At 42.2% G+C, this 15,348-nt stretch overlaps 1 protein-coding gene across 5 annotated transcripts in view; it reads left to right on the top strand.

The window, feature by feature from the left end:
- The window catches only part of LOC5579825, a 416,229-nt gene that overhangs the window by 34,505 nt on the left and 366,376 nt on the right, over positions 1-15,348 (top strand). For 3 of the 5 annotated variants that reach the window (XM_021838864.1, XM_021838868.1, XM_021838866.1), the window contains 2 exons: positions 4,719-4,730; positions 4,953-5,376. In XM_021838864.1, the coding sequence (XP_021694556.1) occupies positions 4,719-4,730; positions 4,953-5,376 (436 nt within the window). The remainder of the gene's footprint in view (positions 1-4,718; positions 4,731-4,952; positions 5,377-15,348) is intronic. The other 2 variants (XM_021838867.1, XM_021838869.1) reach the window with 1 other exon arrangement.

Genomic DNA, 15,348 nt, shown 5'->3' with positions numbered 1-15,348 from the left:
ACTGGCTGCCGATTAGCTAGTTCGGCTATCATTCTGTCGACCATGTGGGAAAATTCCTCAATCGACCACCTTGGGGGCGCGTAACAACTGCAATAGAACACGCCGTTGATTTTTGCTATCGCAAAACCGTCATTTGAGCTAGAGACTACTTCTTGGATTGGGTATCGTCCTGTCGTCCCTATAGCTGCTAGCTGTTGAGACGTATCCGCCACCCAGTTCCCGTTGTTGGCTGGTATGCGGTATGGGTCCGATAGTAACACCACGTCAGTCTTGGTTTCCGAGACTGACTGCCAAAGCAAACATCGATTCGGACCACACCTAGTGACGGTTAAAGTGCGCCAACGACTCTCCGTTGTGAACAACATTCGGTACCGACGCCCGCCACGGTACAATCTGGAACGACTCAAGCTACCCGAAGTCGCAACTGATTACGCGCAAAGCCTTGAAGCTGCGTTGCCGGAAGAGGGAGAGCTCACCGAAGCCCCTCTTGAGGACTGCTGGAGGAGTAGTCTCAAAGCAGCCATAAACAACGCAGCGGAAGGTGCCATTGGGTACGTGGAAGCAAATCGACGGAACGGTTGGTTCGACGAGGAGTGTCAGACGGTTTTGGACGAGAAGAATGCAGCGCGGGCGATGATGCTGCAGCAAGGCACCCGTCAAAACGTGGAACGATACAAACAGAAGCAAAGACAGCAAACCCATCTATTCCGGGATAAAAAGCGCCGCCTGGAAGAGTTGGAGTGCGAAGAGATGGAGCAGCTGTATCGTTCTCAAGAAACACGAAAGTTCTACAAGAAACTAAATGCATCCCGCAAAGGCTTTGTGCCGCGAGCCGAAATGTGCCGGGATAAGGATGGAGGTATCTTGACGGACGAACGTGAGGCGATTGAAAGGTGGAAGCAGTACTGCGATGAACACCTAAACGACGCAGAGGAGAAAGATCAGGACAGCAGGAGGAATGGCTACATCAGTACGGCGGATGAGGGAGACGTGCCAACTCCCACAATAGGCGAAGTTAAGGATGCTATCAAACAGCTCAAGAACAACAAAGCAGCTGGAAAGGATGGTATTGGAGCGGTACTTATTAAAATGGGCCCGGACAGGTTGGCCACTTGTCTGCACCGATTGATAGCCAGGATCTGGGATACAGAACAGCTACCGGAGGAGTAAAAGGAGGGAATAATATACCCAATATACAAAAATTGTGGCAAGTTAGAATGTGAGAACTATCGAGCGATCACCATTCTTAATGCAGCTTAGCTTAGCTTAGCTTAGACTGACTACACATATCAATGGTTGCTATTCCGTGATTGACCGAAGTCAGTGAAAATGCACAAAGAATCAACTAGAAGTTTGACTGGGATTGGCCATAATCTTCTTCAGTGTGCATAATTCAGTGCCTCTATTTATACAGGGTCAATAACGGCGCCGGCCACGTCCTTGCAGTCAGGTGGGATTGAGGGAAGGAATGTTAGTGTGTAACCTTTGCTATTTGGAGACCGTGTTTGCCTCTGCATCTCCACAAAGGTTACTGGGAGGGATATTTGTTAATGGGGAGGATCGTTGGGTCACAGGATTCACTTTGATAAGCGATTAGACCATGATAAATAATTATTTGTGAGATATAAACATGATTATGCCGACACTTGAGGTGACGAACCATTCAAAGTTTGTTGAACAAATACCTAAATGTAACATTCCTAACACTCCTATTCTTATGCCGACACTTACAGTGACGAACCATCCAAAGTTTGTTGAATAAAGTGAACCTTTCGGAAGTCTACACTTGTAGTGTCGAACCATTCAAAGTTTTTTTTTAATTACAAAAATAAAGGTAAAAAGAAAGGGGTGTTTTGAAAAAAAAAGTTAAATATTAATAATTCATGAATCAGAGTTTATGTCGACACTCACAGTGACGAACCATTCATAGTTTGTTGAAAAATCATATATACATATAAGGACTAATCGAACGCGGCACTTTTTCACTTTACTCGTCCGACGCGCGACATATTTGATCCTGTCCTCATCGCTCGCCCCCGCAGGAGCAAGCGTCAAGGTCGAAGGATCAAACACTTCTAACGAACCAATCACTTTTTCACTCCTAGCAACCGACGCGCGACATGTTTGATCCTGCCCTCATTGCTCACCCCCGCAGGAGCAAGCGTCAAGGTCGAAAGATCAAACACTACTAACGGACCGCGCACTTTTTCACTCCTAGCAACCAACGCGCGACATGTTTGATCCTGCCCTCATCGCTCGCCCCCGCAGGAGCAAGCGTCAAGGTCGAAGGATCAAACACTACTCCGAGCGATCACCATTCTTAATGCAGCCTATAAAGTGCTTTCCCAGATCATCTTCCGCCGTCTTTCGCCACTGGCAAGCAGATTTGTGGGAAGTTATCAAGCCGGTTTTGTGGATGGGCGATCGACGACAGACCAAATCTTTATGTTGCGGTAGATCCTCCAAAAGTGTCGCGAATATCAAGTCCCTACGCACCATCGATCGCATTCATCGATTTCAAAGCAGCCTATGATACCATCGACCGCGAAGAGCTATGGAAGATTATGGACGAGAATGGTTTTCCCGGGAAACTGACTAGACTGATCAAAGCAACGATTGATAGTGTACAGTGCTGTGTGAAGATATCGGGTGCATTATCGGACCCGTTTGAAACACGCAAAGGACTTCGACAAGGCGATGGTCTTTCCTGCCTCCTGTTCAATATTGCGCTAGATAGTGTTATGAAACGGGCGGGCTTCAACATGCGGGGCACGATCTTCAATAAATCCAGCCAGTTCATTTGTTTCGCTGACGACGTGGACATTGTCGGAAGAACGTTCCAGGTGGTTGCTGAACAGTATACCAAGCTGAAACGTGAAGCAGATCGGGTTGGATTGAAGGTAAATACGTCGAAGACGAAATATCTGCTGGCTGGAGGTACCGAGCGCGATAGAGCTCGCAAAGGCAGACGCGTGACGATCGACGGGGATGAGTTCGAGGTGGTGGACGAATTTGTCTACCTCGGATCATTGATAACGTCGGATAACAACTGCAGCAGAGAAATTCGAAGACGTATCATTGCCGGAAGTCGTGCTTACTATGGACTCCACAAGACCTTGCGGTCTGGTAAACTTCACTTCCGTACTAAGTGTACCATGTACAAGACGCTAATAAGACCGGTAGTCCTCTACGGGCATAAGACGTGGACAATGCTCGAAGAGGACCTGCAAGCGCTAGGAGTTTTTGAACGACGTGTGCTTAGGACGATCTTCGGCGGAGTATGTGAGAACGGCGTATGGAGGAGCCAATTCGGCCATATTTGTATTCCAAGATGTTTCACCTTAAATGGACCAGAATTATTTATAGACATATTTTCGGTAATGCTATAGAAAATTATAAAAATGCTTGTTTTACTCACGTATTTTGTATGATGTTCTTTTTATCACCTAAAACTGTTCGTTGTACCCGAATAGTGCAGGTACATAGACTGAACGATCAATAACATCAGACAACGGAACAACACGAAACACCCAGTGGCACAGTGATAAATTTTTCGTTTGACGAAAAGTTTCCATCGCTTTGTTACATTCAAAATACGCCTAAACGACTGACGCCGTTAATCGCATGGCCACGAAGCCCACGTTTTCTTTACTTCCATTAATTCCTAATTAACAAAATATTTAGCACTACAACACTGGCACCATAGGGTCCGCCCTAAACATTTTCTTAGAGGTTCTTCTAGGATTTTTCCTAATGATTCCTTGCACGATTTATTCAATAATTACTCAATGAGTGTCTCAAAGTGCTCTACAGGAATTCTTTCAGGAAAACTTTCAATGATGACGCAAATTAACCAGTTTCCAAAGGTTTTTTTTATTAAATTTCTCCACGGAGTCTCCAAGGAACTCCGAAGTAAGAATCAGGGCTGAAAATCGTCACCATCTGGTGACGAGACAAAAAAAAATCATCACAGATTTGCTAGTATTGACAATAGAATCCGCAAATTAAATAATTTCAATTCGTACAGATTAACGGGCCTTCCTTACCACAGTAATTATGGCACGCAGTGTATTGTTAGCAATGACTCCATATAAACGAACTACATTTTGAAACATGTGAACGCTGAGCTTCGCCGATATTTTGATTGCCGTACTTCTAATTGTTACTCGAATTGAATTTAAAAGAGAGGTCATTGTCGAAGTGGTCATTGCTCCCTAAGACAAGAAGCAGGCCCTGTACTAGTTGACATTAGTCTATGAAAAATAAGAAGATAAAACGTGATGATGACACACGTAAGATGTACTAATAATCTCGAAAATTATTACCATATTTACTTAATATGTTTGTTTTAAAGTGACATAAATCATGCAACATTCCGGCATCCAAACCAAACAACGCTCATCTTTAACCTCCGGGTAGCCTTCCGCGTTTGACCCACACCGCATTAGCGGCTCCGAATGATCCTGAACCACATGATCTGTCTAGAACTAAATGCCATCACTTTTCATCTCGTGCCCCCCATATTAGAGAGACATTAGCAATTTAGTGTAGCCTAGGCTTCTTAGTACCCTAACATAAGTAACAACCCATAGAGAGAGAGGCTATGTAGTGAATGAGTGGCGCAGCCGTAACCTTTTACTAACCGAGTGTTTCTTCGCATATTTATCTGCTTTGTAATTCCCACTACATGCCGCGCTGCCGCTGTCGTAAATCACTAGCATAAGCTTTTGGTGAGTTTCCCATCATTCGTGCAATCCCTTTCTTGAAGCGAATTGACTCCGGTAGAGACAAATTTAGACAAGATGATGACACCTGTCCTGTCCAAATACGGAATGCGTGTGTTTTCCATTTTCCTTTGATTGACTGATTTGATACTGATACTGATCGTTTGTACGTATACACTTGTTTCTCTTTCCTTGGCACAATTTGTCATCATTTTGCGCCGAGTGCAGTACGAGAGCAGCCAGCGGAAGCGGGAGGAGAAGAACCGGGCCCGGCTCAAAGAAAAAGAGCACCGCTTCGATGGGCACCTGCGGCGCGAAACGTGGATCCATCCGGAGGGTGGTTTCCGGGTGCACCGGACGGCGCCATTGGATCCGATGGCCGGTCGGACCGGGGACACCAGCGAGGAAGAGGAAGAGGAACTGCGCCAGCTCGATTCGATCGAACTGAACAAGCGGTTCATCGTGAGCTTCCTGCACGTGCTCGGGAAGCTGATTACGAAAACCGGCATGGAGTCGTTCACGCCCTGCGCCATCCAGATGCTGCGGGAGTTCCGGGCACTGATCCAGCACTCGCCGATCGCGGTCACCTCGCACCGGTTGCTGCAGCTGATGTCGCTGAATATGTTTGCGATCGAGATCACCAAGCTGAAAGGTAAGTGAGGATTTTCTTTTTGCTACATGTATTTCAGCAAAGTTATCCAAGGTTCTCTTGGTTTGTTGTCTAATGGATCCGATTATGAATTTATCCGTTCGTTTCAATAGCATTCCAAACAACCATCTACGTTTTGTTTCAGCAAAATCCTGAATCCTGAAAGGAAGGTTTTGGTTTTTCGTTTATTCTTGTGCATAACTAGCTTTGGAAACTATTTGAACCATGATTAGAACTTTGTATTCGATACCTTCAGTAATCAATACTTTTCGCCTAACACATTGGCAACTCGCCAATCAAAAGAAACTGTGTCGTACAAACTATTTCCCTCGATATCTATACGGTATGATTTTCTGGTTAAAAACAACATTTGAAAAGGGCACATCAAAAATACGCTTTTGAGCCCAATTCAACTCGATCACGCTCACCAATACCACTACCATTAAGAGCTAACACTAATCGTCCTGATAGTGGTGTTAGTTTGGGTGGGCGGCCTTAAAAGGGCTCAACACAGGGTGGCCACCGAACCGGGAAAAACGGGAAAAGCGGGAAAAAGACGGGAATTTGAATCCATCGGGAAAAAGACGGGAAAAACCGGGAATTTGAGATGATCACCGGGAAAACCATATTGAACGAACATCTACAAGCTCTAAATTTACTAACCACCAAAAACAAGTTGTAAAAAGTACCATAAAGTACCATTGCCATTGAGCATCTGTAATCTTGGGAAAATAACATTTAAACAGAAGTGATTTGTTTTTTTTTGTAGGAATAGTTTACTTTGCTACACTTATCTTAGAAATGTTATGTTATGTTGTTAATGTTTTGAAGAACAAAATCGAAAGATTAAAAATTAAAATACTTTAAACAGGGTAATAGGATGCACAAAAGGAGCATACCTGCAATTATAAATGAAAATGGAATGGTTTTCGTATGTCACGAGTTGGCTTGATAACGGGATGACCGATTTAAACAATTCTTTCACTTTTGTTTTCTTCAAGGGCTCCGACGTGTTTGAGTGGAACTATATTTTTGAAAATCGTCCAAATTTGAGGAAACGTGATATGTAAATTTGACATAAACTTCAAGATATTTTTTTCGATGCCTCTACGTTCGCCGGGACTGCTAGTTGTTGAGGTGAATAAAGGCTGATTTGCTGCTGACAAGAAAAGTAATCGACTATCTCGATGCGTGAGAAATCACATGCCTGAAATGGTCAAGAATTTTCTTTGATCGCAGTACGCAGCTGAGACGAAGTGTCATTTCGAGTGGAGCTCTCTGTATAAAATTTCTTGACCCATTCGGTTTTTTTTTTACTTTTCTTGAACGGATTTTTTCACTTTTCTTGGACGAAACAGCATTCTATGCTTAAAAAGTGCCAATACTCAAGAGAAGAAACCATCCTATTGGCACAAATGAGGTGGTTAGAAGCAAAGGGGTATAAATGAAAGAATACAGTTTTGAGTTTTAGATTCTTCAGCATTGTTCATTCCATACTAATTGTAAGGAGCCAAAAAAATAAAAACAAATCAATCTTCTAAGAATATTATTATTTTTCTTATTGGATGAAAAAAATAATTAAAAGAAAAACGACCAAAGGGTCATCCTTTTGCGTTTGGGCCCCTAAATTAAAACCGGGAAAATTTTGAAAATTATACCGGGAAAACCGGGAAAAAAGCGGGAATTTCAAAATGGATATTTGGTGGCCACCCTGTACAACAGCAACGTTTCTGGAAAAAGGGGAGATAATCAATCGAGCTTTGGAGCTAACATGGGAAAGAGAGGGTTAAACAACTTGGAGGACCTCTGTGAGTTTTCCTGAAAGTACTTCGTTTCAAATCTCTAAAAAATATAAAAAAAAATACAGTCAAACCTCCATGAGTCGATATCTGAAGGGACCATCGACTCATGGAAATATCGAGTCGTGGAAACCAGTCTTCAAAAAATCCCACTCCAAGAGCTGCTGAGATTCAAAATCATCAGAGCAGGATTTGTTTCGCGCGCATGTGTTGTTCAAATCCTGGCATGCAATGAATCTTGCCACGTGTATGAGAGGATTCAATCCCAGGATTCGACCCTTGTTCGATTGTTGGCCGGTAAAAAAGAATCGAGTTAGCAGCGCTATTTTCTTTAAAGCTGATTGAAAATTTCGGTCTGTCAAGTCACTTGGGATGATTCTAAAAGATTCAACATGCAATGAGCTGGAGGTCTTTCGTCAATTTTTATTGGCATTTTGACCATTTTGACCTCTAAAGTAGATGGTACGATGAGACTGATCACTCTTAAACAGAGCATAAATAAGATGCAACCAGGAATTTTGGAATGGATTCCCGAGAGATTCAGCAAAAATAGTACTGTGATGGTCAAATCTTTGACTCAATTCACTTCAACACGAATGATAACGACTTATATTAAGGCCAACTGCAGTAGTTTTATGCAATTATTAGCAGTTTCATACCACGGATATAATCTAATTGTCTTCTTACTACTTCTTCTCCCATTTTTAGGCTTCGTTTGTCCTAATCCTCTGCGTATTGTCAAATATTCGTATTCAAGATGAAGAGCATTTCATATTCATTAGGTTGATTTCCCTTGAGCTCCATGACAGGGATTCAATCCTGGGATTGAATCCTTACTCAAACCACGCACTCTGAGATTGGAAAAATAAGGATTCAAAACGATCCCAGTTATTGAGATGGATTCATAGCATGCTTGTTTAAATCTGAGAGTAAAAGGATGATCTCAGAAGACTGGTGGAAACAAATGCTTTGGAAAGCTGTTTGAGGAGACCATCGTAGTAATCATGAAATTTTGGTTTTAGTATGGTTCCATGAGTCGATATCGAGTTATGGAACATCGACTCATGGAGGTATCACTGTATTGGAAGATTTTTTGTAAGAATTTTGAAGAAAATCCTGAGAGTTCCGAACAATTTGTGTAGCGTTTATTGTAAAAATCAGCGCAAAAACATCTTTAGTTACAAAAATTACCTTAAAACATGAAAATCATGTTTGATTAAAAGACAAATTGTGAATGAAATTTGTCATCATTTCTGATGACATTCGAACTGAGCGTTCAGAAATTCCATTGCAAATGCTACCAACGATTCCTTTGAATCACAATCATGATTATGTGCATAGTAGTACCCAGAACAACCTCAGAACCCATGCACTGCACACCACACATGCGGCGGAAGCTGCAGCTAGTGCACGAAGAGAACAAAAAACAATCACCTGCGGGGTGTGCAATTAATCACCGGTGCCAATTTGAAGAAAGGAATCGTGACTGCTGGCGTCGTCTTCGCGTCGTTGTCGCCCAGTTCCTAATTGAATATCGCCCCAGTATCCTCGTCTCAGACCGATGACCGATTCTCCTCCTCTAGAAGTAATCGCTCCACCATCCCCATATCAATGATGATGAATTGTTCCCTCCGGTTGGATTGTCGTCGTCGTCGTCGTTCGTTGGTGAAGATGATAGTGCGCGCAGTTGCATTCTGATCCCACGTTGCATGCGGCGTTCGAGAAACAGAGGCACACTGGGCCATGAACAGAATGCAGTCAGACAAAACCACAAGCTATTTAGAGATGCATTTGTTCGAGTTGGTGTTTTCGAAGATTTCTCGTTGAACTTTCCGAAACGACCTATCTAGCATTGAGAGCTTCACTTTCATCAATATCTAAGTCGAATTTAGTATTGAACTCATAATCAAAAGAGAATAAACGAGAAGAGAATATATCATTGTTACTCAAGTCGTTTAGGAAAGTTCAGCGAGTTTTATTCATTTAAATCAGTTTTGAAACTCAATAGAACAGATTAAATATTCGAAGCTAGTTCAAAACATGGACGGTCTCTTCATTTTCGAGTTAGAGAGCAATGACTGTAATATAAAGAACGTAAAATTTTAGTTAGCTTTAAATTTGTATTTACCATAACTTTGTTATTTCAAGTCGTAGAAGTTGGAGAGCCATTGCAATTAATGAGCTCAAGATTAATCCCTGAAGATACCAATCCTGAAGCATTGAAGATTTTGGCTACTGAATTCGTAAATTCCTGTCCCTGGCCCAGTGTGCACTGCAACTCCAAGAAGCTCCTTGGCCAACTGATGCACTCAGGAAGATGGCTGAATGAACTATTATAGGTGCGCATCTTGGTGACAGTGTGAAAAATGTTGTTTGTCCGTTCGTTCGCAACATTACCTAACTGGTCGATCCGAAGGGAAGGCTAAAATTAGAAATTCCTCATTCCCCATGCCCATGTGTCAACCCGGACCGGACTGCATTTGACGGGTGGTTGATCTTCTGTCCGCACACTAGGTAATCGATGACAGCAGAGGGTCGAGTAGAATCCGGTCGGTCCGCAGAGATGATCGATTGTGGCATGCAGCGGACCCAGCAGTGCAGCAAGTGCCGCAGAGAGTGAGATGATGATGAATCACCTGGTCGTCGTCGTCGTCGTCAGTTGTCGTCGTGATGCGCGGGTCAATCCGCGAGATGCATCACTACATTATACTGCAACTGCACACCTCTCTCTCTCTGTCTTGTCGGTGCATAATGGATGTGCGAAGTTAAATGGCGGTTAAACGGGGTGCCAATCACGAGGCAAAAGAGGGAGGAGGGATAGTTTGTTTAACCCTAGCAGCCCCCTCGGTGAATCATTGCGGGTTTATTAATGAGTTCAGAGTCATCATACTACTGGTTTGCCGGCCATAGTCGCCTGGGCAAGGGATGGTTTTGAGAAATGGATGCCCCTTCAGGTGGGTAATATTTTACGCAATTGATTTGCTATTATAATGGAAAAAAGTTGCGTTTTCGTGTTCAATGGGTATTGTGTTTGCTTGGGAAGAATTAATCATACCTGCATCTGATTGAATTGATGACTCTATCGGGAATGGTTCCAAGGTTTTCGATTCTGAATCAATGGAAAAACGCTGAAATTATTCTTTCAAGTGATTTGTCACAATACAGTTCTCCATAAATCGATTGTCCATATCTCGTATTTATGGAGAATTTTTTGGCATAATTATTTAAACGAAATGCTAGAGTAACCTTTACACGAATTCCTGAAGAAATATGTGGCGATTTTATCGATGGCGAAAAAACGATGAGAATAGAAACTTGCAGGTTAACTAATAGAACAAAGGCTAGGAGTTCAAAAAGAGCAAAAGGAAGCAAATAGCTCCTGGCCAATGAATTTCCCGAGAAATTGTTGCAGGAATTTAAGATTTCAGAGCACACTAAGAATCCGAAAAAAAAGATAAGGGATGAAGTGAATACTACTGAAATGAACGAAAAAAGCTCTTCGGAATTCTTTAAGTAATCAATCCCGGAATTCCACAAGGGATTCCTCCCGGAATTTCTCGCGGAATATATCCAGGGATTCTTGGGGGTTATCAGGAGTTCCTCAAGGAATTTTACCTGAAATTTCTTATAAGGATTTCAGCAGTTATTATGGATTCCACCAATATATCCTCCAGTGAAGAGAGGAGGAATTCCTCCTGGAGATCAAAAAAGGAATTCCTTCAGGGATTCCTTCAAGAATTCCTTTAGTAATACCACCAGGAATTCCTTTTGATAATTCCGCTGGATTCCCTACAAGGATGCCAGCTGTGACAATCATAAATCCTACAGGGAGGATTCCAGAAGAGATTCCTCCATGAATTTCATCTGGAATTCGCCCAGGTAAATTCCGCTAGGACTACCGCTAAGGATTCCAACTAAAAATTCAACACATAAATCCTTCAGGATTTCTTCTAAGGATTCCACCAGAGGTTTCTGCAAGGATTTCAGCTGAAATTTTCATAGCGATTACACTAGAAATTATTGCAGAGACTCCACCAAAACTTTTCCGGTCATTTTACCGGGAATTCAAAAAATCTTCCAGAGTCTCTTACGAAACATTATTGAAAAAATCACCTAAGTTCTCCAAGGATCCTATAACGAATTTCTCAAGGGATTCGACCACAATTTTCTGTGAAGATTTTACCAATAATTCCTTCAGAGGCTCAACCAGTTCCTCTAATTATTTCACTAGTAATTTTGCGAGAGAGGAGTTTTTTAAGGAACCCTGGAGTTCTTCCAGGGTTAACATTTGTAATATCACGAGAATTTCGCTTGATTTCCTCCAGAAAAATCTACCAGAGCTTTGCCAGAAGTTCTACCAGAAAAGATTTCAAAGGTTGTACTAGGATTTCTCTTCTGAAAATTTTATTCAGGGTTATCAAAAATTCCTTCAAAGAGTTAACCAAAAGTTTCCAAAAAATCCACAAGAATTTGGTTTTTTTGAAAAAAAAAAAACAATGATTCCGTGAATAAAAATCTATCAGGGATTACCTATAAAGATTTCAAAAGCAATTCCTTAATATACTTCACCCAAAGACAAAGGCTTCACCTCTAATTATTACATTAGTAATTTTTTGAGAGAGGAGTTTTTTTTAAAGAAATTTCATTAGGAATTCTTCCAGGGTTAACACTGGAAATATCACCAGAGTTTTGCCAAAATTCCTCAAAAGAAATCTACCAGAGTTTCGCCAAAAGTTCTACCGGAAAATACTTCGAAAGTTTTACCAGGATTTTCCTACTGAGAATTTATAAAGGGTTATCAGAAATTTAAGTCCATAGAGTCCACTAATAATTTCGCGAAGGATTGAATTAGACATTTTATCTTTCTCTACTCTAAGTATTCCATCAGAAAGTTTCTACAAATTTCCAAAAGATTATTCCTCCAGGGATTCCACTGATGTTTACTCAGAGGATTAAACAACGCATTACTCTGAATGTCTTCAGGTTGAATTCCTGAAGTGACACCTGGAAGATTTTTTTTTTAATTTTGAGGAATTTTGGGAGGAATTACCAAAGAAATCATTAGATAAATTCGTAGAGAATTCCCTGGATAAAATTCTAAATATATTTCTGGAAGAAATTTTAATGCAATCCCTGAAAGAGTTTCCAAAGGATTATCTATGGTATTTCTTGGTAGAATCCTTTGCACAAAGTTCTGCAAGAAATACTGGATTTTCTTGTAGATTGATTCCTGAAGAAATCCCAGGATGAATATTGAATACCTCTTAGGGTCCCTTTAGGGATACCACGAACTTTTAAAGAAACACTGTAGGAATTCTTAAAAGAATTGATTGAAGAATCCTCGGAGGATAATCTGGAGGAAACTCTCAAAAATTGCAAGCGGAATCTCTAAAGAAATTCCTGGTGGAATCATTGGAGGAATTTTTAGAGGAATCCCTGGAGTAATTCCTTGATGAATCCTTGGAGAGATACTAGGTAGAATCACTGTAAGAATTCCTAGAGTAAATCTCTGCATGTATTTCTGTAGAAAATTTTGAAGGATTTTCTAAAGAAAATCGTGTAGGAATCCCTAAAGCAATTCCTGGAAGAATGTTGGATTAATTGCTGAAAGATTTGTTGAAGGAATCTGTGGAGGAATCTCTAGGGAAATCACTAGAAAAATCACTGGAAGATTTATTATAGGAACGATTCCGAGTGGAAGCTCCGTATAGAATTATTGATGGAATCCCTGAAGTAATTTCTTGGAAAGGATTCCTTGAGCAATCTCTTCAAAAAATTTTAAAGGAATTCCTGGTGGAAACACAGAAATGCTCAAGGAATTCCTGAGTTTTCATTGGAGGAATACTCAATTCCATCTTTGGGGTTTTTTTTATTGGAATTTTTCAAGGCAGAGTCACTAAGTAAATCCCACTTGAATAAATCCCCGGAGAAATCTGTGGAAAAATTACTAAAAAGGATCGCTGAAGAAATTCCTGGTGGAATTTCTGATGGAACTCCTGGTGGAATTTAAGGAGGAAGCCTTGACAAAAGTCCTAGTGAAAGCCCTCAGGAAATTTCTGGTGATGGATTTCTCGAGGGATTGATGAACAAGTTTCTGAAAGAATTGGTGATCAAAGATGGAAATCTAGTGATCATGACAAAATTCATGATAGATTGCGGTTGTTCTTTATCATGCGATCATAGCAACAACTATTAATGTTTTTGTTACCATGGCTACAACCACCAAACATCAATCGTAGTTCTCCTTCTTCTTTCTGGCATTACGTCCCCACTGGGACAGAGCCTGCTTCTCAGCTTAGTGTTCTTATGAGCACTTCCACAGTTATTAACTGAGAGCTTACTGTGCCAATGACCATTTTTGCATGCGTATATCGTGAAGATACTCTATGCCCTGGGAAGTCGAGAAAATTTCCAACCTGAAAAGATCCTCGACCGGTGGGATTCGAACCCACGACCCTCCGCTTGGTCTTGCTGAATAGCTGCGCGTTTACCGCTACGGCTATCTGGGCCCCACAATCAATCGTAGTAGCCATTCCGAAAAAACTGTGAAAAGGTTTGTCGGTTAAATTGTTTCTAGTTTTACCTTTCGTATAAATCAGACGTTCAACTATCAAGCTCTTTAATCCCTCAAGAATAATCGAGAAGATAACATTTTGGTGATGAGATTCAATCCTTAAGATCCGAATTAAGAATGACCCGGCCGAATCAAGTCGAATCTGAGGATGGAGCCAAAGACAAATTAAAGACCTCCATGTCCCTTGAAGTTGCCCAAAATTGTATGGCTCATAAGGTAATTTAGAATGCCGTGAAAAGTGTACTGTGATCTGTCAAACTTGGGTACCTTTTGCACAACCGAGGGACCAAATGCAGTACTAGAAGTTGTACCCAATCTGAGCCCAAGTGGGACGGAACTGCTATAACCACGCTTACATCACTTCATCAGGCTGTAAAAGGGTGTGAAACATCAAACGCTATCGTGTGGCACCACCCCAGCGGAAGCGCTCCAGAGTAGGATCGCTCGCTTCCAACATCAAGGAGTTCCCTTTCGACCCGGAAAACAGGCTAACGTTCGACCGCTGGTTTTCAAGTATAAGGATCTATTCCGGCAGGATGGCAAAGCTTTGGACGATGCTGCGAAGGTAAGACTCTTGCTGCGCAATCTCAGCGTCCCGAAGCACAAGAAATTTCTCAACTACCTGGTCAAAGACTGTCTCCAGCTCGAGAAGAGCGAAGCCGACGACTTCGTTTCGTACGCCGAAGTTGACAACCGGCAATGCGAGGATTTTGAACTGCAGAAACTCAGTACTGACCAATTCAAGACTATGGTGTTCATCTGTGGTCTCAAATCAGCGAAGGATGCCGACGTTAGGACGCGACTTCTATCGAAGCTCAAGTCTGATCAACCTAGAGGGGCTGGTTACCGAGTGCCAACTACTGTCGAATCTCAAGCACGACACGGCGATGGTTGAGAAGAAACCGACATCTTCATCGGTCCAAGCGATTCGGGACTCCAAGAAGCACCCAATTGTTCGACCTCCTCGGACCAGCACTTTCGCACGCAGTATCCTGAAGTATTTTAGGACATTTGGGTCACTGTACCCAAAACCAAGATTTCGCTGTCGCTGAAGCCCCAACCCAAGCCTGTGTTCCGGCCGAAGCGCCCGCTTCTATTTCACGCCATTCAAAAATTGGATGAGGAGCTGGATCTCTAGATTTCTCCGACTAGGCGGCACCCATCGTCGTAGCCAAGAAACGTGGCGGAAGCGTACATATCTGTGTCGATTGATCCCAGTTCAATGCGGCACCCGAATCGAACAACCATCCTCTCCAACACCGGAGGAGATTTTCAGCAGGCTGTTTGGTAGTCGAGTTCTCATCGATCTGTCGAATGCCTAGCTGTAGGTGGAGTTCGACGACGAATCGAAAAAAAATGTTGACCATCAACACCCATCGTGGCTTGGTCCGATTCAACCGATAGTCACCCGGAAGGATACCGTGCTGCATAAGGTAATTTATTTCATTCAAGATACCTGGCCGGTGCGCTGTTATAGCATCGACGACGTTAAGGTTCGCCCGTTCTTCAGCCGATCGTATTGTAGTTCCGCAATGTTACCGGAAGCGGGTGCTCAAGCAAATCCACGAGGGACACCCAAGCAACAAAAAACAAAAGCAATTG

Source organism: Aedes aegypti, chromosome 1, assembly GCF_002204515.2.
Source record: "Aedes aegypti strain LVP_AGWG chromosome 1, AaegL5.0 Primary Assembly, whole genome shotgun sequence".
Classification (NCBI taxonomy): domain Eukaryota; kingdom Metazoa; phylum Arthropoda; class Insecta; order Diptera; family Culicidae; genus Aedes; species Aedes aegypti.
Note: the sequence above shows the minus strand (reverse complement) of the source record. Positions and strands in the feature narration are given on the sequence as shown.